Here is a 27,750-nt window from a genome sequence, read left to right as displayed (position 1 = left end):
AGTTAACCCTTGCTGTCCCAGAGTCCCTGAGTTAACCCTTGCTGTCTGTTTTACACAGTAACCCATTCCCCTTGTTCCTCCTTATCCTGTATTAACCCTTAGTGTATAGGGGGGAGTAGTAAGAGTGATGGGTCAGATGCCCCAAATCGTGATCCCATCCGGAAACCTGAAGGTAACATTGTTGCGAAAGTGTTACGCAGATGTAAGCCTACGATATTTAGAAGTGCGTCCCTAGCCATGCAGAACTTTAAGAGATCATGCACTGCTGACTGCCCTAAGTCCAGCAGAGCATGTACTGTTAAATGTTTTGCATGTGCCAGATCAGGCCACATTGCGAAGTACTGCGAGTCTTTGAGTACTAAGAAATGTGGTCCTGTTAAATGCTTTAAAGAGGCTCTGTCACCAGATTTTGCAACTCCTATCTGCTATTGCAGCAGATAGGCGCTGCAATGTAGATTACAGTAACGTTTTTATTTTTAAAAAACAAGCATTTTTGGTCAAGTTATGACCATTTTTGTATTTATGCAAATGAGGCTTGCAAAAGTACAACTGGGCGTGTTGAAAAGTAAAAGTACAACTGGGCGTGTATTATGTGCGTACATCGGGGCGTTTTTACTTCTTTTACTAGCTGGGCGTTCTGACGACAAGTATCATCCACTTCTCTTCAGAACGCACAGCTTCTGGCAGATCACGCTGTGACGTCACTTCCCCAGGTCCTGCATCGTGTCAGACGAGCGAGGACACATCGGCACCAGAGGCTACAGATGATTCTGCAGCAGCATCGGCGTTTGCAGGTAAGTCGATGTAGCTACTTACCTGCAAACGCCGTTGCTGCTGCAGAATCAACTGTAGCCTCTGGTGCCGATGTGTCCTCGCTCGTCTGACACGATGCAGGACCTGGGGAAGTGACGTCACAGCGTGATCTGCCAGAAGCTGGGCGTTCTGAAGAGAAGTGGATGATACTTCTCGTCAGATCGCCCAGCTAGTAAAAGAAGTAAAAACGCCCCGATGTACGCACATAATACACGCCCAGTTGTACTTTTACTTTTCAACATGCCCAGTTGTACTTTTGCAAGCCTCATTTGCATAAATACAAAAATGGTCATAACTTGGCCAAAAATGCTCATTTTTTAAAAATAAAAACGTTACTGTAATCTACATTGCAGCGCCTATCTGCTGCAATAGCAGATAGGGGTTGCAAAATCTGGTGACAGAGCCTCTTTAAATGTGGTCAGATGGGACATATTGCGAGGAACTGCCACGGCATAAGCAACCATGGAAAGCCCAGTGAAATGGCAATAGAAAATGGCCACGTCAGAACAAAACGTGGGTTTAGACAAAATGGCTGCACAAGAGTCTCCTTACAGCCTTATGTGCTCCGCCACGTGCTCAAGGATCTAAATGACCAACCACAACTAGGGAGGAGTTTAGGAAGTTGACCATAAATTGCATGTTCAGTCTGGTGTTACGTCTGTAATGGTTGTTTATGGTCTGTTGTGTTTGTCCCCAGTTGTCCGTTTGTTTTCATTTGTGTTTTTATTTTGTGGTTCTTTCACATATTCTATTGTGGTATATCCCTGGTTATCAGTAAAATTTATTTATACTATATGGGTGCTGCCTGTATTTATAATGCATAATTAGAATACCACTCCAGGAAAACAACTGGAGAATCAACCATTGGATAGTGGTGTATTTGCGCCCAATGTTTTAATTGCTCTCTATTAGGATAACGTTGAAGTTGTTATTATACTGTGAACTCGGGTTGGGCGGTGCGAACAGGCAACATAAGTTCACGGTGTAGTGTTTTATGTTATTCTGTGCACCTAGACCTGGGGGGGTTCAGACAGGTAACACAACTTCATCTGAGGCCTAATGTGAGTGCAATTAAATACAGCGAATAACAGTATGGCTGATTCTTTTGTGTTTAACTGGAGTTAGGAAACTTTGGACAGGGGGAGGTAACCCTGGCATTACACCCATATCTTGATTTTAAGATAATGCGTTTGGTAAGACAGGGATATAGTTCTACAAACCTGAGAATTGTGAGGAACCACAAAAACAGTGCTTCATCCACAGCTCCCCTCGGATATCCTGACCTACACCAGTGTTGGGATACCGAGGGGTCCTGTGATATGAAGGCTAATCCAATGCCCTCCTCAAGACATGGGTCAAGGATATTGGTTCTGGTATCTAATGCAGAATGCCACGCGACTAACTGCTCTGAAAGAGGCATACTCCTCCCAGAAGCATACTGTACCCTTAATCCCGTATTAGGCGTTGATGTGTCAGATCAGAAGGGAAGAACTCCGGTGACACCTGAAAAAACGCTCGACATCCGTCCAGACACCCCTGTGAGACTCCAGACGATTCCTCTTGGGTTTGGCATCGAACTAAGAAATCTCCTGCTAGACTTCAATGAGGAAGAGGATGTCGTGGAGAAACTGAAAGATTCCCAACACCAAGCCACTATTCAGTTGGATGGACGCGGAAGTGTCTTAGTGGGAGAGCTTGTTCGGATATAGTCCCAAGGCCACTTCCTTCTTCAACTTGCTCATCCACCCAGTGATAATCCTTCTCACTCTTGTGGCGATTATGTATGTTGGACTGTTCTGCGTGTACCGAAGAATGAAAGGACTGTTTGACCAAATACAACGAGGTCAAGCAGAAGGCCACGAATACATTCGTAGACGGGGTCTAAGGACATAGTGATACAGTCCTGCGACCCAGAATTGTTTATTATTGTATGTGTATATATATTTGTAAAGTGTAAATCTTAATCAATGGGTCGTACAAAATTTTCAAGGTGTACATATAGACATTCTAGGTGTTGATATGTGTCCGCAACATAGGCATACTCAGTGAGGACGTGCCCGTCCCACAGTGAGTGAGTATTACATGGAGGCGGGCATATATTTACAGCCTGTAGTCACCTCATTTACATGTGTACCTTGCACGTGTTTATGGAGGGGTAGTGTGAGATGCTGATTGAGCATGAATCTCTATATGTACATATACCTATGGTTGGTGGGGGAATATTTTTGTATGTTTGGTTATTTTTCACTTTGTTTGTATGATTGGGTAGTGTGTAGGAACCCTTAGGGACAGGTAAGGTATTCACACACCCTTGTAGGTATTTGCCACCTCAACCTGAGAACTGGTATGGTCAATATGATGATGGATTGAATGTCAGAGGGGAAATGGAAGGTGATGCTCCACCCCACAGTAGATTCCTGGGTACCAAGACCTCACCTCCTCCTCGGGGGATGATAACCTGCCATGATGAAGACCTGGATATCGGCGCACAAAGATTGTTTCGTCTTCAATCAAGATGCTGGGAAAAGTTGGAAAAGTAATGGATCACGTACAAAAGGTTGTTGAAAGGCGGGCTAAGCCATTCCAAGGCTGACCATATGAGGGCACAAGTAGCCTTACACGGGTCGGCATGCTAAAATTGGATCGGCCACTGGAAGGACCTGCTGACGCCACTTAAGAGGAAGAAACTCCAAGCAAGAAAGAACAAGAAATCTGCGGTTCATGGACTTTGAGGTTTTCAAATGAGCTTTGTTCGTTTGATGAGCTTTGAGGCTTCGTTCTATGGACTGTGAGTTTATTTCAACCCCGTTCTATGGACTATGAAGGTTTCTTCGTTCTATGGACTATGAAGGTTTCATTTCAACTTCATCTGATGAGCTTCGAGGCTTCGTTCTATGGACTGTGAGTTTTATCTCAACTTCGTTCTATGGACTAGGAGATTTAATTTCATCTTCATTCTGTGAACTTTGAGGTTTCGTTTCTTTGGACACTAGACTCCAAAGTCAGAGGACTGGCGGGAAGGTGTCCTTGAGGAGATAGCTGATGTCGAATATCTAGGTCTAATAGTATACTTCCTTCCATCTCAGACCATTACCAGTAACCGGGGAGGTTGAGGGGGTAAATAGAACCCCACAAACACTTCCACAAATTGCATTGTCGAGTCCCCGACAACAGGGGGATTGTAAAGGGAAGTGTCCATATATATATATATATATATATATATATATAGTATGTATGTATACAGTGTATGTGTATATATATATATATACACATATATATAATATGTATGTGTGTGTATAGTACATATAATGTATCATGAGCCAGGGCTGTAACAACAACAGCCCTGGTCATGAATACGGTTGGAAGCAAAGCAGGACAATTAGCATGTCCCTGCTTTGTTAGGAAACCATGGAGACAAGGGATAGTTATCCAATGTCTCCATTTCAAGTCTCCCGCGCGCACGGACTGTCTCGTGCGGGCTCTCATGAGTCGTCTGGTGATACATTATCACCATGCCGACCCATGCTAGCCTGGGGCAAGCGCCACACTCCCCGCTGCGAGCGTACCGACAGGGTTAAATAGCCCTGCTTCGGTACGCTCAGAAGCCGAGCTCAGGAGCCGAAGCTGAAGAAGATCAGCTGAGAGCTGCCTTCACATACCACCGAAGGCTCACCTCTCTCTCTCTCTCCTCCAAAGACCTGGGTTCCTGCTGCTGCCTCTGCTGCTCCACAAAGTCACGCTAAGTATCAAGTGTAGCAGCAGCTACACTTAACCCTGTCTCTCCCTGTCTCCTCCTGCTGTAACCCTTGCTTCCCTGAGTTACTGTCCCTACTGTCCCTGAGTTAACCCTTGCTTCCCTGAGTTAACCCCTTGATACTGTCCCTGAGTTAACCCTTGCTTCCCTGAGTTAACCCCTTGCTCTCCCTGAGTAAGTTAACCCCTTGCTCTCCCTAAGTTAACCCTTGCCATCCCTGAGTTAACCCTTGCTGTCCCAGAGTCCCTGAGTTAACCCTTGCTGTCTGTTTTACACAGTAACCCATTCCCCTTGTTCCTCCTTATCCCGTATTAACCCTTAGTGTATAGGGAAAGTTATATTAGGAGGGAGTGGGATAGAGATAGAGAGCGTGTGAGAATCACAAGTAACTTATGTTTATTGTGTTGTAACGTAACTGTATTCTGTGTATGTTTATGTAAGTGGGTGGCGGTATAATATCTTGATACCGTGTTTATACTGTACGGTGATTAGTTACTGTATTATACATATGAGTGTGATTACTGTATGTTAATAAATATTACCTTTATTCACTATACGGTCTTATTCCCTTGAGTAGCCGCTAAAGTAAATTAGATCGACGTTAGTATAAGGAAAAGCTAGGGGAACTAGGCATAACCCTAGTGACCCTCATTATAAAGGCGGTAGTAAAAGTGGGTGCCACTAACCAGTGAATCCCGCTATTACCCCACCCCCTTTAACAGAAGCCGATTAGGCCCCTCTCGGAGGCAAAGCCTAATCGGCTTGCTGTCAGTGAATGACTGACAGATCTAATACATTGCACTACGTAGGTAGTGCAATGTATTGGAAAAAAATCTGACAGTTGGACCTTCAAGTCCCCTAGTGGTAATAAAGTAAAGTGTAAAAAAAAGGGAAAAAGATGTGAAAAAAAGTTGTAAAAAATATAATAAAAGTTTTAAGTAATAAAATAAAACACAATCGCCCTTTTTCCCTTATCAAGTCCTTTATTATTGAAAAAAAGAAATAAAACATACATATTTGGTATCGCCGCCACCGTAATGGCTTAAACTATAAAAATATGATGTTATTTATTCCACGCGGTGAACGGCGTAAAAAAACCACGTAAAAAATAATGCCAGAATTTCTGTTTTTTGGTCACTTTGCCCTACAAAAATTGAAATAAAAAGTGATCAAAAAGTCGCACGTATCCAAAAATGGTGCCTATAAAAACTATAGCTCGTCTCGCAAAAAACAAGCCCTCATACAGCTCCGTCGATGAAAAAATTAAAAACTTATGGTTCTCACAACATGGCGACAGAAAAAATACATTCTTTTTACAAAAGTAATTTTATTATGCAAAAAAGTTCTATAAATTAGGTATCGCCGGAATCTTATTGACCCGCAAAATAAAGTTAACATGTAATTTATAACGCATGGTGAACGCTGTATAAACAAAACCCTAAAAAACTATGGCAGAATTGCCGTTTTTTGGTCACCTTGTCTCTCAAAAAATAGGATAAAAAGTTATCAAAAAGTCGCATGTACCCCAAAATGGTACCAATAATAACTACAGCTCGTCCCGCAAAAGAACAGCCCTCATGCCACTACGTCTATGAAAAAATAAAATTAGTTAAGGCTTCCATATGTCAGGAAATAAAAAATATGCAGTTGTGCAGATCAGAAGGGAACATTTAGTTTGTTTCAAGAGGCGATTTATCGGGGCCCTAAAATTAGGGAACCAGGAAGGGGGGCCTATATCTGCTAGAAGCGAGGGTGCCCGTATTATACCAGGACAACACTTCCCAGCAAAATTCCCCAAACTGCAAAGGTGCGGAGTGTGGACCATAAGGGGGATAAGTAAAGACACCGTTTATCAGTGCGACACCGGCCTGTGCAGAAATGATTGCTTCACAGCGTAATACACATCTATGGATTATTTTATTGTTTACGCCATTATTATACCCCCTGACTCTGCCCCTGATGTACTCTGCCCAGCTTACATATGCCCCCACATTATAAACGGAAACAGCAGCAATACTCAAACAAAACTACTACCAAGCAAAATCTACGCTTCAAAAGCCAAATGGCGCTCCCACCCATCTGAGCCCTACAATGTGCCCAAACAGCAGTTTACTTCCACATATATGGCACCGCCATACCTGGGTGAACCCTTTCAACAATTTTTGGGGTGTGTGTCTCCTGTTGCACAAGCTGGGCACTACATATTTGCCACTGAATTGGCAATTCTGAGGAAAAAATTTAATTTTTACTTTGCACCATATTCAACGCATTTATTTATGGAAAAGACCTGTGGGGTGAAAATGCTCACTACACCCCTTAATAAATGCCTTGAGGAGTGAAGTTTCTAAAATAGGGTCACTTCTGGGGGGTTTCTTTTATTATTTCCCATCTGAGCCTCTGCAATTGTGAACCAATTCTGTGTAAATTGCAAAATTAGGCCTCAATTTCGCATGGTATTCTCTCACTCCTGAGCCCTGTCAAATGTCCAGGCAAAAGGTTAGTGCCCCATGTAGGGTGATTCTAAAACCGGGAAACACAGCATAATAATTAGAGAGCTGTCTTGTTATGGTGGCACAGGCTGGGCACCACATATTGGCATATGTATTGAAAAATCCCATTTTTACTCTGCAATATCGAGTGCACACTAATTTATGCAAAATACCTGCAGGGTTAACATGCTCACTACACCCATAGGTGAATACATTGAGGGGTGTAGTTTCCAAAATGGGGGTCACTTTTGGGGGGTTTCCACTGTTTTGGTACCACAGGGGTTTTGCAAATGCTACATAGCGACCAGAAACCAATCCAGCAAAATCTGTACTCCGAAAGCCAAATGGCTCTCCTTCCCTTCTGAGCCCTGCCGTGTGCCCAAAAATGAGCTTATAACCACATATGGGGTATTGCCATACTCGGGAGAAATTGCTTAACAAATGTTGCGGTTCTTTTTCTGCTTTATTTTTTGAGAAAATGAAAAATTTGGCGCTAAATCTACGTCTTATTGGAAAAAAAATATTTTTATTTTTACTGCCCAATTCAAATAAAATCTATGAAACAGCTCTGGGGTCAAAATGCTAACTACACCCCTAGATTAATTCCTCAAGGGGTGTAGTATCACAAATGGAGTCCCTTTTGGGTAGTTTCCACTATACTGGTACCTTAGGGGCTTTGCAAAAGCGATATGGCGTCAAGAAACCAATCCAGCAAAATCTGTGCACCAAAAGCCAAATGCCGCTCCTTCTCTTCTGTTCCTTGCCATGTACCCAAACAGCCGTTTATGACCACATATGGGGTATTGCCGTACTCGGGAGAAGTTGCTTTACAAATGTTGGCATTCTTTTTTTCCTTTATTTGTTGAGAAAATGAAAAACTTTGCGCTAAAGCTACATCTTATTGAAGAAAAAGGATTGTTTTTATTTTCACTGCCCAATTCTAATAAATTCTATGAAAAACCTATGGGGTCAAAATGATCACACCACCCCTAGATGAATTCTTCAAGGGGTGTAGTTTCCAAAATGGGGTCACTTATTGGGCGTTTTCATTGTTTTGTCCCCTCAGGGGCTCTGCAAATGTGACATGGCCTCCGAAAACCATTCCTGCTAAATTTGAGCTTCAAAAGCCAAATGGCACTCTTTCCCTTCTCAGCCCTGCCGTGTGTCCAAACAGCCGTTAATTAGCACAAATAGGTTACTGTTTTACTCGGGAGAAATTGCTTTACAAATTTTGCGGGGCTTTTTCTCCTTTAGTCCTTGTGGAAATGAAAAAAAAATTAGCTAAACCTACATTTTCTTTGAAAGAATGTAGATTTTCATTTTCACGGCCTACTTCCAATAATTTCTGCAAAAAACCTGCGGCGTCAAAATGCTCACTATACCCCTAGATAATTTCCTCAAGGGGTGCAGTTTCCAAAATGGGACCACTTGTGGGAGGGTTTCCACTGTTTTGGTCCCTCAGGGGCTTTGCAAATGCGACATGGCCTCCGAAAACCATTCCTGCTAAATTTGAGCTCCAAAAGACAAACGACGCTCTTTCCCTTCAAAGCCCTGCCGTGTGTCCAAACAGCCGTTTATGGCCACATGTGGGGTACTGTTTTACTCGGGAGAAATTGCTCTACAAATGTTGTGGTGCATTTTCTTCTTTAGTGCTTTTGGAAATTAAAAAAAATTAGCTAAACCTACATTTTATTTGAAAGAATGTAGATTTTCATTTTCATGGCCTACTTCAAAAATTTCTGCAAAAAAACTGTCCGGTCAAAAGGCTCACTATACCCCTACATAAATTCTTCGAGGGGTGTAGTTTCCCAAATGGGGTCACTTTTGGGGGGTTTCCACTGTTTTGCTACCACAAGAGCCCTTCAAAGCTGACATGGTGCCTAAAATATATTCTAATAGAAAGGAGTGTCCAAAATCCACTAGGTGCTCTTTTACTTCTGAGGCCTGTGTTTCAGTCCATAAGCACACTAGAGCCACATGTCAGATATTTCCTAAAACTGCAGAACCTGGGTAATAAATATTGAGTTGCGTTTCTGTGGTAAAACTTTGTGGTACAAAAAAAAATGGATCAAAAATGAATTTCTGCAACAACAAAAAACGAAATTTCCCCTCTACTTTGGTTTAATTCCTGTGAAACGTCAAAAGGGTTAAGAAACTTTCTAAATGCTGTTTTGAATACTTTGAGGGGTGGCGTTTTTAAAATGGGGTGACTTTTTGGAGGTTTCTAATATATAAGGCCCTAAAAGCCACTTCACAACTGAACTGCCTCCTGTAAAAATAGCCTTTTGACATTTTCTTGAAAATGTGAGAAATTGCTGCTAAAGTTCTAATCCTTGTAACGTCATAGAAAAATAAAAGGATGTTCAAAAAACTATGTCAAACGATGTCAATCTAATGTAGACATATGGGGGATGTTAATTAGTGCTATTTTGTGTGGTATAACTGCCTGTCTTACAAGCAGATAGATTTCATTTTAGAAAAATGCTAATTTTTCGCTACATTTTGGTGTTTTTCACATTTAAATACTGAATGTATCGAGCAAATTTTGTCAGTAACATAAAGTCCAATGTGTCATGAGAAAACAATTTCAGAATCGCTTGGATAGGTTAAAGCATTCTGAAGTTATTACCACATAAAGGGAAACATGTCAGATTTCAAAAATGGGCTCTGAGCCTTAAAGGGAATGTGTTGCCAGCAAAACATGTTTTTGTTTTTTTTAGTTAAACAATTAGTGTGTAGGTGATTAAACATTGTTCTAATTTTTTTTTTTTTTTCACGAGTCAGAAAATATTATAAATTGGATTCAATTGGATTCTAATTTATAATATTTTCCATTGCTGGTCACTAGATGGAGCCATTCCCAAAATTGCAGCATTGCATGTGGTAAAGCAACCACATTGCTTTATGCTGCAAAATTGGGTAAAAATCCCTCGCTCTAGTGAGCTCTCAGAATCCCCCCCTCCTTTATCCTGGCTAGTGCCGGGAGAAACGAGGGGTTTGAACGGTCTAACCTCCTACACTGTGTGTCGCCATTTTTTGAGCTAACACACAGTGTAGTAGGTTTACATACAGTAGTAAACACACACTGAAACACAAACATATATAGAAATCCCTTACCTGCTCCAGTCGCCGCCGCTCCCTCCGGTCCATCCGCTCCGTCTGCTGCCGCTGCTCCATGTGCACAAGTCCGGAAGCCGCGACCGGAAGTAGTAATATTACTGTCTGGCCGCGACTTCCGGTCCACAGGAAAATGACGCCGGACGGCGCGCATTTCAAATTGAACTGTGTGGGAGCGGCGCATGCGCCATTCCCACACAGCGGCGTACATGATAGTGGATGGAACGGGCCCCGTTCGCAGTCCCTATGGGACTGGAGCTGCCGTATTCCATGTCTGTATGTGTCGTTAATCGACACATACAGAAATGGAAAAAAAAATGGCAGCCCCCATAGGGAAGAAAAAGTGTAAAAATAAAAAAAAGTAACACACAAACACACAAATTAATCCAAACGTTTTTAATAAAGCACTAACATCTTTAACATATTATAAAAAAATTTGTGTTGACACTGTTCCTTTAAGGCCAAAACAAAAAAAAATTAGGCTCTGTCAGGAAGGTCAAAAGTGGCTAAAGAGGGAATTAAAATTGTATATCATCAAGTCATGACTCTGTTTCTACAACAAACTTGTGATAAATAAAAACAGAATTAAAAGAAACCATACCAACGAAATAAATTTGGTATCACAGTAATCGTACTGAGCCGCAGAATAAAGTTAAGTTGTTGTTCTTACCGCACGGTGAAAGTAGTAAAAACAAAACCCAAAAAAGAATGGAGGTATCACAGTTTTTTTCCAATTCCACCCCACAAAGATTTTTTCTTCAGTTTCCCAGTACTAGTGGAGTAGCTATAGGGGTCGCAACGGCCGCAGTTGCGACTGGGCCCTTAAGCCTGGGGAGCACACAGCGTCCCCGTTGCCGCACAGCGCTGATCGGGCTGGACCCGCTTCGAACTGTATCTGCGTCCTTAGTTCAATTCAATACTTCAGCATTTACTGTGCTGTGAGCGGCTCGGCGCAGGCAGGCGCGATGTAGTGACGTCATCAAGCCTGTCTGCGCCGAGTCACTCATAGGACAGTGCAGAGGAAATAATTATGTTATTATTTTTCTATTAGGCACATATGGGGGCATTATACTGGGTATGAGAGGAGGGCTGATATGGTAGCTGCTGAGGGAGCATTATACTTCATGGGGGGCATTATACTGTATGGGACAGCTATGTGGGGGCATTATACTGTATGGGGCGCATTATACTATATGGGGCAGCTATGGGAGCATTATATTGTATGGGACAGCTATGGGGCATTATACTGTATGGAGGCACTATACTGTATGGGACAGCTATGGGGGGCATTATACTGTATGTGGCAGCTATGGAGGGCCTTATACTGTATGGGGGCATTGTACTGTATGGAGCACCTATAGGGGGCATTATACTTTATGGGGGCATTATACTGTCTGTGGCAGCTATGGAGGGCATTATACTGTATTGGGGCATTATACTGTATGGGACAGCTATGGGGGGCATTATACTGTATGGGGGCATTATACTGTATGGGGCAGCTATGGGGGGGCATTATACTGTAGGGGTGGCTATAGGGAGCATTATACTGTGGTGGTCAGCTATGAGGGGCATTATACTGTGTGGGGGGCATTATACTTTGTGGGGGCAGCTATGAGGAGCATTATACTGTGGAAGCAGTTATGGGGGCATTATACTGTGGGGGGCAACCATGGGGTGTGTCAGGCAAGGCGGCTGGGCGTAGGCATGCGCAGGGGTCTGGTGGTGTTAGGGAGGGTTAGGAGGCTGAATTCTTGCACCAGGGCCCATGAGCCTTTACCTACGCCCCTGCCCAGTACATTATACAGTACTTTAAATAGTACCATATAAACCTACAGAATGTGGGGTGCAATTAACACACAGTAGTTTGGATAAGAAAACACAAACAATCTTTATTGGACATATATGAACAATATAAAAAATGAGTCATGCAGAGCATGAACAGGACATCCCTATGTGCAGAGAGCAGAATGTAGAAATTCAGTAACAAACATGGGTATCTGAGAAAATATACAATCCATCACTCACAATCAAGAGTGTCAGGTGATCCAGCTGATCAGCATGTAAGCAAACAGTGTAGCAGCCATATATGTCGATATGGCTCTGATCACTGATAATGTATAATAACAGAGCATAAGTATACATAAACAAGATCAGAAGACATGCATAAAGGTAACATACCCATGAGGCTCACTGAAGCACACAGAGAGACGTCACACCCGATGCGCGTTTCGGCTAAATGCCTTCGTCCGGGGGTGGCGTCTCTTCAGTGGGACCCTCCATTTACATACGCTGCAGCCAATGAGGTATATTGGGGGCGTTCTCGGTCCAGGCAATTATGATAACTTGTATTGGCGTCATGCGCCAGGTTTAAAGATGGCAGACGGCACACTCCCGGCCATGCGTCATCAAGGCGGGCAGGGATTAAGCGACGACTGACGTCGCGGACACCCCACCCATCGAATAGTACCAATAGAAACTACAACACCTCCCGCAAAATATAAGCCCTCACACCACTCCATTGACAGAAAAATAAAAAAGTTATGGATCTTGGAACGCGGGGAGTGAAAAAATAAACGAAAATGAAAAAGCAAACAATGGCTTTGTCCCAAAAGGGTTGATTTGGTTACTTATGAGATATTCTGAGGTAAACTTGCTTGTGTGCTTCGGATAATTGTCCTGCTGCATAACCCAACTGCATTGAACATTAGGTTAGGAACTGACAGGCAGACATTCTGCTTCAGGATTTTCTTAAAGAGAGCAGAATTCATGGTTCCATCAATTATGACAATTCGTCCAGGTACTGCAGAAGCAAGGATACCCCAGGCCATCACTCTACCAACACCATGTTTGACCGATAGTATGATGTTCTTATGGTGGAATGTGGTGTTAGCTTTATGCCAGATGTAACGAGGCTAATCTCTCCCAAAAAGTTTTACCTTTGACGCATCAGCCCACAGAATACAAGCCCAAAAGACTTGGGTCATCTAGATGTTCTTTGGCAAACGTGAGACAAGCTTCTTGCGCCTTGCAACTCTCCCATGAATGCCATTTTGCCCAGTATTTCTTATTGCGGGAGCATGTGCATTGACCTAAACGGAGGCCTGCAGCCTTCTTTTGTGACCTCCTGGATGAGTCGTCGATGTGGTAGGTCAGCCACTCCTATGAAGTTTCACCACTGTACCAAGTTTTCTTCACTTGTGGATAATGGCTCTCACTGTGGTTCGCTGGAGTCCCAGTGCATTAGAAATGGCTTTGTAACCCTTTACAGACTGGAATATTTCAATGAGTTTGCTTGGCATCTGTATAATCTCTTTAGAACGTGGCATCATGTGCTGCTTTTTGGGATCTTCTAGCATGCCTCACATTGCCAGACAGGTTCTATTTAAGTGATGTTAACATTCAACATGTCTGCCTGTAATCATGCCTGGGGGTGAAAAAGTACATTTTATCCCAATTGTCAATTGAATTCAGTTAAATGTTTGATTTAGTAGCGAAGGGGGCAATTATTTTTTCACATAGGGCCAGGTTGGACTGAAAAGCATTTTTCCTTCAATAAATTAGATCATTAAAAAGCATTTTGTGTTTACTTGGGTTCTTTATGTTGCTAAACTTCTGTGGTAACTTCTTTGTGTTGATTAATTCTTGCCTCTGAGAGACTTTACTGATACAGGATAATCACTTATTTGTTGTAACCATGTTTAGTCTTTATCTGAAAGTGGTATTTGGTATAATATAGTATCTTAGCATCTTTAAAGACATACAAATACCTCACTTTAACAATTTATTTTTAATGTTGAGAAAGCAAAAATTAGCTTTTACCAGACATGAAACACTCAACAAAAAATATACTTAGTATAAAACATCCAACAGGGTGTCCATTAGGCAGAAGATGGTTTTAGGAGGAACCATACAGTAGTTCATCCAATAATTATCACTCTCCATACGTCCATTAACTTGCATGTTCAGCTGGAATGTGCATGTTCATGTCTGTGGAGCAAATGAGGGATTCCATATACGTTAGATTGTTAACTTGTAATGTGCATAAGAACATTACACATTAATATTTCATGGTGTCTTACAACTTTAGCATAGTAGTCTACACACTATAGTTGAGGTAAGAACAATAACAAGTTAATTTCATAATATTTTCTTATATGTAAGTCAATGATTTTCATATGTTATGCTAATGTTGACAATGTTTTATCTATTATTTTAGGAGCATTTCTGATTCCCTATACCATTATGGCCCTATTTGGTGGTGTTCCTCTCTTCTTCATGGAGTTGGCTTTAGGACAGTTTCACAGAACAGGCGCTATTTCCATATGGAAACACATTTGCCCTATCTTTAAAGGTAAAATTTACTTAGCTTGAATGCTACTTGCTTCAGAATTTGCACTGGCTCATGTAATCATTATTTTTTTTAGCGGAATGTTAAGACTACCAGCAGGAAGTCTGTAGGCTACAAGCAAACATTTTTTATATAGTTCAAGCATGCAATTATAATAGAAAAATATCAATAAATACATTGCACTTAAAACAGACAAATGGATGTTTGAAAGCATACAAGATAATGCAGTAGGACCCAACAAAATTGTGCATAGTTGGCCACAGGTATGAAAAACATGTCGGACTAGGATACAATAGGCCCACCAGACAAAATAATTATGGGAGCCTACCCATTATCTATACACATGCAAATTTCGTTTTACTACTTATTGTATTGTATCAGCATCAGTTTTTTTTGTTTCTCAAGTGATTACAACTGATGCAAAAACTGATGCAAAAATGTATCAGTTGCCTTCAGGTTTTTTCACGATTTTTACTACAAAACCATCAGTTGTCGTTAGTTGCCACCAGTTTTTACCATCCGTTTTTACCACAATGGTACACAAAATGGTAGTCTAGGCTCTAAAAATGTGCCCCTGTATATAGTGCCACACATCCCCTCTATATAGCACAGTGCCCTCTATAGATAGTGCCATACCCCCCCTGTATACATTGCCACACACCCCCTGTAGATAATACCGAAGTGCCCTCTGTAGATGGTGCCACACCTCCCCCTGTATATGGTGCCACACACCCCCTGAAGTTAATGCCACAGTGCCCTCTGTATATAGTGCTGCACAACCCCTGTAGTTAATGCCTGCAGTGCCCTCTTTAGATAGTGCCACACCCCCTGTATATAGAGCCACACATGCCCCTGTAAATAATGCCGCAGTGCCCTCTGTATATAATGCCACAGTACCCCCTGTAGATAATGTCACACAGCCCCCTGTAGATAGCGCCACACAGTGCCCCCTGTAGATGGCACCACACAACGCCCCATGTAGATTGTGCCACATAGCGCCCCATATAGATTGTGCCACATAGCGCCCCATGTAGATTGTGCCGCATAGCGACCCCCTGTAGATAGTGCCACCCCCACTGTATATAGTGCTATCCCCCTTCCCCTGTAGATAGCGCCACTGAAGGTCCCTCTAGCAGAGGAATTCCCAGCCAGATCATTGCGGACGCTGTGGCCAGGGATTCCCTCTCAGAGGACCCCCTGACGCCACTGTCTATATATGGACAGTGATGTCAAGGCTTCCTCGAGCACAGCGCTTAAAGTAGCGCTGTGCCCGGGGAATTATTGGCGAGCGGAGGAGCGCTTTTTGGTACTCCGCTCTGAACTCATTCTGAAGCAGGGACCTGATCGTTCCCTGCTTCAGTATTAAGTTCAACTGTGTCTGCGTCCTGAAGACGCAAACACAGTTGACAGCGGGACATACCCCCGACCGCATAGAGACGCGGGACACCGCCTGGAATCCGGGACTATCCCGCTGAATCCAGGATGGTGGGAGGGTAGTCGTCAGGGTCTCCGCCTGGAATCCCCGGAAATGCTATGACCGGGGATTCCGCTCCTAGTTCACATTCACCTTCCCGACGGGTGCTGCCGGAAGGTGGATGTGGCAGCACTCTGCGTTCATCCAGCCACAATTAAAATAGATAGGATAGGATATAGTCAATGTCACATTTCATAATGATTAGAGGGCTTTATTGGTTACCCTCATCGTTCCTCACAGGTTATCGTGTCTGATAAATGAACGCTAAGGCTCTCTGCACATCATGTTATATACACCAAAAAAAGCTTCTGACGTATTCATTAAACGCAGCCTGTGATACATTATAATATTCTTTTTGGTATGTAATGAACTCTCATGACCCCTTTTCATGATGCATCTCTTATATGGATAACATTATGGCCTATGGGTGCCAAATGACACTGTAATGCATCCATCACATATAGGATATAATATCATTTGTTTAATATTTACGTCATGAGAAGCTATTGAGAGCCCATTTTGTATATGTTAAATAGATGCCTGTGACGTATGCCATACAGTGCATATGTCACCCATAGGCTTCCATGTTAAAAAATTACACTCTTTTTTGGCTTCTATTGGGCTAATTCAACCTTATGGACATGTATAGCATGTAGGTCGGGAACTTTTTCAACGTTCATACTAAACGTAGGGCCAAAACATAGTGTGCACAGAGCGTAAATATTCTTTTGGTTGAGCAAATTTAAGGAGTTCCACAAACACAAACAAAGCAATATTATTATCAGTGCTTCCTTTTCACTAGGCATTGGATTCGCCATATGCTTCATTGGATTGTATGTTTCCTTCTACTACAATACCATAATCGCCTGGGCTTTGTACTATTTGTACTCTTCTTTTTCTACAACCTTGCCATGGACAAGTTGTGACAACCCCTGGAATACAGCAAACTGCACTAATTACTTTGGAAAGAGCAACATCACTTGGACAAATTATTCCAAATCCCCTGCTGAAGAGTTTTATACGTAAGTGCATGTAAGTGGCTTTATTTTAGATGATCTAGATTGTATAATGTGGTAGAGGTCAGATGATGATTTAGAGCAGGGGTAGCAACCTTAGCGAGGTGGAGATCTACTGTTGTAACTTGAGAGCATCATGAGATCTACTTAGTATCAAGTTCTGACAGAACCATGGGGGAATGATGTGTCAGTTATCAGGGGCGTTGCAAGGGTCTTAAAAGACATGGTCCCTTGATGAAATACATGGTCCCTTGATAGAGATTACTTTTTAATTTAAATCTAGCACTACAGAACATACAGAAGAATCCAGCACTAATCAGACACAGTCACGGGCTCAATACAAAACAATTACATCCAGTGACTCACAGGTGACATCTTCTCTGATGTAGATGTTTTCTTCCCTATTCAGCACAAACCGAAATTATGTTTCTTCCAGCCATGACTCTTCTTGGCAGAATTTTCGGCCCAGACATCTTAGGTTCCTCACTTTTCTATCATCTTCCCCACCTTCTCAACACAAACGCCCCTCCTGGTGACCTTATGGAGTCATCCTGCTGCAACACCTAATACTGTGTCTGCTGTGTTTCACAATGCCCCCAAATACTGTGCTGCAGATATAGTAGTGCCATACAGGTAGTCCCCCTGAGAATACTAGTACCACACATATTTACAGGCACTGCCGTGCGTAGCAGCCCTGTAAGGCAGGGAGAATCAGCTTGTGTGCATTAGGAGTCACAGAAGCCGCCAGCAACAGAGACCGGAGGAGAACAGTGGCGCCAGCCAGGAGCCACAAGACACCGAAATCCGGTAAGTATACAGCAGCAACCAATACAAGAATCATTGCATAAACTACAAAAATCATATATAATGTGGCTAATTTTTATATTAATGAGCTGAGAGCCAAATGGGGGCATGCATGTTAATACATTTTAATGGAGCATGATGGTACATAAGTGCAAAGCTTTAACGCCTTCCCGCTTTTGGGCATGACTGTACGTCTAAATTCAAAGTGCATTCCCGCAATAGGGCGTACAGTCACGCCCTGTAGATAAAGCGTGCACAGGAGCTGTGCGCGCTTTATCTTCAGTGGCTGTCAGCTGTCATACACAGCTGACATACCGCTGCAATGGCTGCGATGGCAGTTACCGCCAATCGCAGCCATTTAAGCCCTCCAATGCGGCTGTCAATGACGTCCGCCGCATTGAAGTGGTTGACAGAGGAAGGGAGTTCCCTCTGTACCCCCCCTGTCCCCCCCCCCCCGCGATGGCAAACAGGAAGCCATTGCTAGGCTTCCTGGTTGCCCAGGTACGGTAGCCTATTAGGTCCTGCCCGAGGCATGACGTAATAGGCTAACTGTCAGATGGAGAATGACAGTTACAATACACTGCACTACATAAGTAGTGCAGTGTATTGTACCGGGGATCAGAAGACCAGATCTTCATGTCCCCAGGTACGTGTAAAAAAAAAATTTAAGAAAAAATGAATGAATAAAAGTTTTAACTAATAAAAACGCATAAAACAAGCCCTCCCGCAGCGATATCAACTAAAAATAAAAAAGTTATGGCTGTCAGAAAATGGCGACACTAAAACATGATTTTTTTTAGAAAAGAGTATTTTTGTTGTGGGAACGTAGTGAAACGTAAAAAAGCAATATAAATTTGGTGTCGCTGTAATCGTATCGACCCGCAGAATAAAGTTAACATGTTGTTTATACTGCACGGTGAACACTGTAAAAAATAAAAAAACAAAACCGTGCTAGCATTGCTGTTTTTTGGTTTCCTCATCTCCCAAAAAATTGAATAAATAGTGATAAAAAAAATCGCATGTACCCCAAAATGGAACCAATAAAAATTACAGCTCGTTCCACAAAAAACAAGCCATCACACAGCTCCGTCAACGGGAAAATAACACGTTATGACTCTCAAAATGCAATGATGCAAAATTATGCTAAACGACGACCCAGACTAATTTTTTAGGTCCAGTAGAATTTCAATTAATTCCCCACATCGTCATTTGCTGGACACCTCAGGTGGACCCTGTAGATGCAGCGGAGATGAGGACACTTTAGGGCCTTGTGCTGCTTATAGGGCTAGTGAAGAAGTCAAAGATTAGGCAATACTGGAGCGCAGATATTTTGTATAATACCAAATAAACCCGGCCTGTGCATAAAGGATTGGTTCAAAGCGTACCACACCAATCCATGGATTATTCATTCACCCCATTATTACATCATCCTATTATGTCCTGATGTACTCCGCCCAGCTTACATATACCCTGATATACTCCGCCCAGCTTACATATACCCTGACGTACTCTGCCCAGGTTACATATACCCTGATGTACTCCGCCCAGTTTACATATACCCTGATGTACTCCACCCAGCTTACATATGCCCCCACATTATAAACTGAAATACCACTAATACACCAAGCAAAATCTGCGCTTCAAAAGCCAAATGGTGGTCCAACTGAGCCTGGCAGTGTGCCCAAACGGCAATTTATGACCACATATGGGGTATTACTGTATTCTGGAGAACCCGCTTAACAATTTATGGGATGTGTGTCTATGGTGGTACAAGCTGGGCACAACACATTGGGCACTGAAATGGCATATCTGTGGAAAACTGCAATTTTCAATCTGCAACATCTATTGTTTACTCATTTTTGCAAAACACTTGTGCGGTCAAAATGCTCACTACACCCCTAGATAAATTCTTTGAGGGATCTAGTTTCCAAAATGGGGTAATTTATCGGGGGTACCACTGTACTGGTACTATAGCTCAATGCAACATGGTGTCAAAAAACGAAATATTGTAAAATCTCCACTCCAAATACTAAATGGCGCTCCTTCCCTTTAGAGCCTTGCTGTGTGTCCAAATAGCAGTTTATGACCACGTGTGGGGTATTTCCCTACTCTGAAGAAGTTGCTTTACAAATGTTATGGTGCTTTTTCTCCTTTATTTGTTGAGAAAATGAAAAATTTTGAACTAATGCTGCGTCTTATTGGAAAATAATGTCATTTTTCATTTTCACTGCCCATTTCGAATAAAATATATGAGACACCTGTGGGGTCAAAATGCTCACTACACCCCTAGATGAATTCCTCAAAGGGTGTAGTTTGTCACTTTTTTTTCCACTGTACTGGTACCTTAGGAGCTTTACAAATGCGACATGGTGCCGAGAAATCAAACCAGCAAAATCTGTACTTCAAAAGCTAAATGGCGTGCCTTCCCTTCTGAGTCCTGCCGCTTGCCCAAACAGCAGTTTATGACCACATGTTGGGTATTTCCGTACTCTGGAGAAGTTGTTTTACAAATGTTGGGGTGCTTTTCCTCATTTATTTGTTGAAAAAAATAAAAATTCTGAGGTAAATCTACATCTTATTGGAAAAAAAAATTTCTTTCATTTTCACTGCCCAATTCTAATGAAATCTATGAAATACCTGTGTGGTCAAAATGCTCACTACACCCATAAATGAATTCCTCTAGGGGTGTAGTTTCCCAAATGGAGTCACTTTTGGGGGGTTTCCTTTGTTTTTGCACCTGAAGACCTTTTCTAACCAGACATGGTGCCTGAAATATAATTTAAGAAAAGGAGGGCCGAAAAATCCACTAGGTGCTCCTTTGCTTCTGGGGCCTTTGTTTCAGGCCTGTAGCACACTAGGGCCACATGTGGGATATTTCTAAAAACTGCAGAATCAGGGAAATACATATTCAGTTGTGTTTCTCTGGTAAAAACCTTCAGTATTACAGGAAAAATGGATTAAAATAGAATTTCTGCAAAAAAAATTACATTTGCAAATTTCCCTTCCCCTTTGCTTTAATTCCTGTGAAACGCATAAAGGGTTAAGAAACTTTCTAAATGCTGTTTTGAATACTATAAGGGGTGCAGTTGTGGGGGTTCCTAATATATAAGGCCCTCAAAGCTACTTCAGATCTGAACTGTTCCCTAAAAAAATAGCTTTTCGAAATTTTCTTGAAAATTTTAGAAATTGCTGCTAAACTTATAAGCCTTGTAACGTCCTAAAAAAATAAAAGGATGTTCAAAAAATTATGCCAACATAAAGTAGACGTATGGGAAATATTAACTAGTCACTATTTTGTGTGGTATACCTATCTCTTACAAGCAGATACATTTGAATTTAGAAAAATGCTAATTTTTGCACATTTTCTAAAAATTTTGGTGTTTTTCACAAAAAATATTGAATTTATCGTCCAAATTTTTTCACTAACATAAAGTACAATATGTCACGAGAAAACAATCTCAGAATCGCTTGGATAGATAAAAGCATTCCGGAGTTATTACCACATAAACTGACACATGTCAGATTTAAAAAATGAGGCCCTGTCATTTGGTCCAAAAGTGGCTGCGTCCTTAAGGGGTTAACTATTTGCAATATTGCAATATTGACAACAACACACCTCTAGTAACCAAAAAAAAAAAGGATACAAATAGTGTACAGAATAACATTATATGAATTAATGTGCTCTGTCTAATATAAGATGTTATATTATCCTGTCTTATTCTATAACTTTATTCATTAATAGCTAAACAGCCACCAGTAAGATGGAAATGAACATGTGGTTTGTGTCTCCCTTATTGTTGCAGGAGGCATGTACTGGGCATACATGAAGCAGATGGTTTGGATCATGTTGGGGGGTTTCGGTGGCAGCTCCTTATCTGTCTATTTCTCATCTTTACTATAGTTTACTTCAGTTTGTGGAAGGGAGTGAAAACATCTGGAAAGGTAAAAATTCTGTGTCTTTTATCTTTCGAAGACCTATGGCATCTTTCCATGTGCACAAAAAGCATTTCCCTTTAAAATAAGACAATTACCTGTAAATAAAACTCCCTGAGCTGTTGTAGTTTGTTGTAAATTGGGGGTGACATCCAATGATGCTCACCTCCACTGCCGCTCTCTTAGTGAAACATTCCCAGCTCCCCTGGCTGGTCTCTATTCAGCCGGCCTCCGAGGCAGGCAATTCACAGGCTGCAGAAATGTCAGCCCAAGAGGTCAGCTTCACAGAGACCAGCCAGGAAAGCAGTAACGTGTCGATAAGGGGGTGCTAGGGGAGGTGCTGCACGTTTTTTTTATCTCCTCTGTTCTACGTAGCAGTAGATTCAGATGAAAATCTTCACTAAATTAAACATGATTTGGTGCAGTCTTTTGGGCGGAATTCCCTGCAGAATCTGGGTCAGATTAACTGCAGTATTTTCTGCAGCGAATGGGACCTTTGTAAACATACCCTAATGTTTTCTTGCAATGGTAATAGTCGCTTACAGTGTGCTTTTGCAGCGACTGTATTGCTGTAGAGCCCTAGTCTTAAAACTTTTGGGTTTTCATTAACTGTTCGCCATAATCATCAACATTAAAAGAAAAAAATGCTGGAAATAGATCACTCTGTGTGTAATGAATCTATTTAATATAGGAGTTTCACTTTTTCATTTGAATTACTTAAATAAATTAACTTTTTGATGATATTTTAATTCATTGAGAAGGACTAGTATATACACTCCTCAACATTGAAATTGCAACATCAAGAAGGACAAGCTGTAAGGTTAGCCAAATCGAGGAAGTAGCAGTTGTCGATAAGATCTGAAAATGATCACATTTTCAAGCACCGAGCTCCATTCTGTGGCATGTGGAAGGGGCATAAAAGCCAGATTGAAAGCAAAGTTTTTTTTAGCCACATGAAACCTCAAAAACCGGATCAACTAGTTTTGGGATGATTGTGCGATGCCTCCTGTTCGTCGACGTGTCAGTTATCGCCACTTGACGCAAACTGAGAGGGACAGAATCCTTGAATTGAAAGACCTTGGTTTATCACTCCGGCAGATCGCTATGCGCCTAGGCCGAGATGTAAGCACTGTTCAATGTTGCATGTCCCAGAGGTTGGGAGAACTTCAACGAATGGAAATGAAAGCTAGAGTTGCGCGGAGAACCTCTGCACGGACGGATCGTCTGATTGAAAGAATGGCACGTAGTGATCTATTCTGTACTGCAAGTGAAATTCGACATCACTTCCCAAATCTAAAGGGGGGCAACCAGTGTAGACAGAAACCACGAGAAGGTATTTGCACGACATTGGGCTAGGCTACAAGACAGACATCCAGCTACAGGTGTTCCATTGACCACACGCTACCGCTCTCAGAGGCTATGGTGCACAGCAAGACAGCAATGAAGGCTGGAATGGAGGTCTATCCTCTTTAGCGATGAGTTCCGCTTTTGTCTCGGACGCTATGATAGCTGGAGATTGGTAGAGGAGATTGGTAGAATGCTAAGGCGTGTAATTGCGTGTATTTCTGTGCGTGGCTCTCATACTCGATACTGACTAAATCAAGATGTTTGGAATATTTTGCTTCCATTTTTTTATCATTTGAATATGTTTAATATGTCTATCGATCCTGTTATTTCCACAATTCCAAAACTTTTCCATCTTGGTGTTGTCATTTCAATGTTGGGGAATGTAGTTATATGACTCAGAAGCTAAGTACAAGGTTTGATGTGAAGTTATGTTAGGTAGGCAATGATCCACCAATTGAGAACTGAAAAGATGTCTTGATGTTTGTGTCATAGAAAAAACTACTGTGAAGAGTATGAACGAAAGAGAAATGGTCGTGTAAAATGTCAGTTCTACAGTTACACTCACGGCTTTGCCTTCCAGGTAGTATGGGTGACAGCGACTCTTCCATATGTGGTCCTTCTCATACTCCTGATCCGAGGTGCTACACTGCCTGGGGCATGGAGAGGGATCCTGTTCTACCTGAGACCCAACTGGCAGAAGCTGACAGACACTGCAGTAAGTAACAGAATTAAGACAAATGCTAACATACTGTTTGCAAGCACAAACATTCTTGTCTTACTCTAACAGAAATTTGAATGGATATCATGATTATATTTGCATATTTAGTCATCTGTCATCTGCAAATTGTTAATTAGCCAGTGTGCAGGAATTGACAGTGAACAGCTAAAATGTGGCCACTCACCATCACTTCCTTGTTGGCATCTTTTAAATCACAATCTCACCTAGAACACGGGGAACATGGCCTACCAGCCCCTCCTTGCTTCGCCCGGACCATGGTTTTATGTATATCTGTTTGTTCTCTCAAGCAGGTCCATAAGAGAAGAGTTTATGGATGTCCCGTTTACAGTACAAAGTCTTCAATGTTTGAAGTGGGTCCATGTAGTAGTCTTGTAATACTTGCCAAACTATCTTTCTTATGTGTGTTCTTTCAGTTTGTCATTTTTTATGTATTATGCTGGGTTGGTTGAAAGGTTAGTGTAAAGGATCTGCCAGACACAACTTCTGTGTCGACGCCCATAGGTAATCAGTCTGCACCTGCTTCAATGTCTGTGAGACTGACTCCATCTTCCACCACCCAGGATGGCAGGCTTAGGAGTGGGAGAGCTTATCAGTCCCTGCCTACTTGCAACGACCCACCCTAGGCGACGGGGTACAACTGAGCGACGGTCCCTACACTCAATAGGTGCACGACAGACAAACAGACAAGGGTACAAAGAAGCCAGGGAAATGGGGAAGTTGCCCACGGGAACACCGTGAGCAACAAGCGAGGTGAACGAGCCGAGTCAAACCAGGAGATGAGCGAGGTACAAAAACGCAGAGCAGAAGAGTGGTCAGAAAAGCCAAGGTCAATCACAAGCAGAGGATCAGTAGTTCAAGAAGCTGCAGCAGAGCCAGGAAACCAAGAGAGAAGAATCACAAGCAAAGGAGGAACAGGAAAGGCAGGTATAAATAGACAGAGGGCGGGAGCTAGCTCCGTCTGGCCAGGCTGTGATAGGCTCTCCCACTCCTAAGCCTGCCATCCTGGGTGGTGGAAGATGGAGTCAGTCTCACAGACATAGAAGCAGGTGCAGACTGATTACCTATGGGCGTCGACACAGAAGTTGTGTCTGGCAGATCTTTTACAGTTAGATAATTAACTTAACTTCATGTACTTGGAAAAAAGTTAATTTTTAAATTTTAGGTGCAAACTGGTATTAATGACTGATTTTTGCATTAGTCTGGTGATGTCAGTCCACCATCATCTCCGGGGCTTGAACCCAACCCAGCAGTAAAATGATCCAGCTAGGCTGCTATTATAAATATACAGTAACTGTACACAATGCTGTAGATTACAAAAGACACCTGCTTTAAAGGGTATTCCCATCACACAAACTGATGGCATATCGATAGAATATTCCATCACTTTGCAATCGGTGGGGTCCGACTGCCGGGATCCTCACTGATTCTGAGATTGTAGGGGTGCTGTAGCCCCTTCGCTTTTATTCCCAGCAGAGGTGCTCCCGGTCACCCTCTTTGCAAGAAATTGCAAACAGCTTCTAGTCAGTTCCCTGCACAGTTGGTGGCCGGAAGCGGAGACACTGATGTTGGACAAGTGGGCCTGGCTCGAAATCTCCATTCTAGTTCATCGCAAAGATGTTCGATAGGGTTGAGGTCAGGGCTCTGTGTGTGCCAGTCAAGTTCCTTCACACCAAACTCACCTAACCATGCCTTTATGAACCTTACATTGTGTATTGGGACACAGTCATGATGGAACGGAAAAGGGCCTTCCCCAAACTTAGTATGCTGAAGCATTTGGATTTTATTTCACTGGAAGTTTCACAGCCCCTGAAAAATAACCCCATAGCATTATCCCTCCTCCACGAAACTTTACAGTTGGCACAATACAGGCAGGCAGGTAACGTCTGCTGGCCTTCAACAAACCCAGACTAGTCAATTAGACTGCCAGATAGAGAAGCGTGATTTGTCACTCCAAAGTCTAGTGGCGACATGCTTTACACCACTCCATCCGACGCTAGTGTTTGTTAAACTGCGTATGTGATTTGTGCCATGTTAAATTAAGAGGGTTGTCCAGTCCTAAAAAATTGATGGCCTATCACAAGGATACGAGCGCTGCTTCCCCTTCATTTCCTTTACTGCTCATACAGTGAATCGCCGACACACTTGTATCGGTGGTTCACAGTATTACAGCCTTCTCCCATTGAAGTGAATGTAATACTGTGAAACCGCTGCTACAAGTGTGTCGGCGATTCACAGTGTGAGCAGTAAGGGGCAAGCAGTGCTCGTACGAGCACTGCGGCCCCTTCAAAACATCTGATCGGCCGGGGTGCCAGGAGTCGGACCCCGACCGATCAGATATTGATGGCCTATCCTGAGGCCATCAATTTTCTTTAGGACTAGACAAACCCTTTAATGTAAAGAAAATGTGAACCTGTGCTCTCTCTTGCTTATCTTTCTTATGAACTATGCATTTTATACAAAATGTAGCAGAAATGTGCAAATGACATGTCCTCTAGGCATGAAATGCTTTATATCCCTGTAACATGATGAGAAAGAATTACACAAAAGCTAATAAGATTCACATCTATTGAATCCTATGTCTGCTTATATACTGGCACCTGGTTTAACATCAGACATGCTTGTATTTGCAGAGCTGATTAGATCAGAGATGTGAATAGTAAATATTGCATTGTAATCTTCTGAGAAGTGACAAAAGAAGCCCTTGGAAATGTAAATGCTTCATTCAATTACACATCTCATTTTTCTCAATATAGTATTAGGGCTTTCTCTTCTGCTTTTCAAATGATTGATTATAATAGACTTCCTGTCTGTAATTACAGACCAGCGATCTCTTTAAAATTCAATCAATTCTATACTTTCAAATTGTAAAGTTAAGTAACATCCAGCTAGAATCTGACTTTCAAATAGCCTACACTGTACTACGTGTACATATATATATATATATATATATATATATATATATATATACACACACACACACACACACACACACACACACACACACTAGTCCTCCTCAATGAATTAGGATATCATCAAAAAGTAAATTTATTTCAGTAATTCAATTCAAAAAGTGAAACTCTTATATTATATAGATTCATTACACACAGAGTGATCTATTTCCAGCATTTTTTTTCTTTTAATGTTGATGATTACGGCTAACAGTTAATGAAAACCCCAAATTTAGTCTCTCAGAAAATTGGAATATTATATAAGCCCAATTTCAAAAATCATTTATAATACCGAAATGTTGGCCTACTGAAAAGTATGTACAGTATATGCACCCAATACTTGGTCGGGGCTCCTTTTGCATGAATTTACTGCATCCTGCTGGATTACTCCAAGTCCTGCTGGAAAATGAAATCAGCATCTCCATAAAGCTTGTCTGCAGAGGGAAGCATGAAGTGCTCTAAAATTTCCTGCTAGACGCTGCCCTGACTCTGGACTTGATATAACACAGTGGACCAACACCAGCAGATGACATGGCTCCCCAAGCCATCACTGACTGTGGAAACTTCACACTGGACCGCAAGCAACTTGGATTGACTCCTCTCCACTCTTCTCCAGACTCTGCTCTGGGATCTTGATTTCCCAATGAAATGCAAAATTTACTTTCATCTGAAAACAGGACTTTGGACCACTGAGCAACAGTGTTGGTCCACTGTGTTATATCAAGTCCAGAGTCATCACAGCCGTCTACTAGGAAATTTTAGAGCACTTCATGCTTCCCTCTGCTGACAAGCTTTATGGAGATGCTGATTTAATTTTCCAGCAGGACTTGGCACCTGCCCACACTGCCAAAAGTACCAATACCTGGTTTATTAACCACAGTATCACTATGCTTGATTGGCCAGCAAACTCGCCCGACCTAAACCCCATAGAGGATCTATGGGGTATTGTCAAGACGAAGATGAGACCC

The 27,750-nt window shown here is 42.1% G+C and overlaps 1 protein-coding gene across 1 annotated transcript in view; it reads left to right on the top strand.

The window, feature by feature from the left end:
* Positions 1-27,750, top strand: part of LOC142743192 (sodium-dependent serotonin transporter-like) — a 154,912-nt gene that overhangs the window by 54,734 nt on the left and 72,428 nt on the right. Inside the window, exons 2-5 of the mRNA XM_075853694.1 lie at positions 14,390-14,524; positions 16,798-17,017; positions 21,619-21,757; positions 23,676-23,810. Of these exons, the coding sequence (XP_075709809.1) occupies positions 14,390-14,524; positions 16,798-17,017; positions 21,619-21,757; positions 23,676-23,810 (629 nt within the window). The remainder of the gene's footprint in view (positions 1-14,389; positions 14,525-16,797; positions 17,018-21,618; positions 21,758-23,675; positions 23,811-27,750) is intronic.

Source organism: Rhinoderma darwinii, chromosome 1 (genome assembly GCF_050947455.1).
Source record: "Rhinoderma darwinii isolate aRhiDar2 chromosome 1, aRhiDar2.hap1, whole genome shotgun sequence".
Classification (NCBI taxonomy): domain Eukaryota; kingdom Metazoa; phylum Chordata; class Amphibia; order Anura; family Rhinodermatidae; genus Rhinoderma; species Rhinoderma darwinii.
The sequence above is the reverse complement of the archived record's forward strand: the minus strand, read 5'-3'. Positions and strand labels throughout refer to the sequence as shown.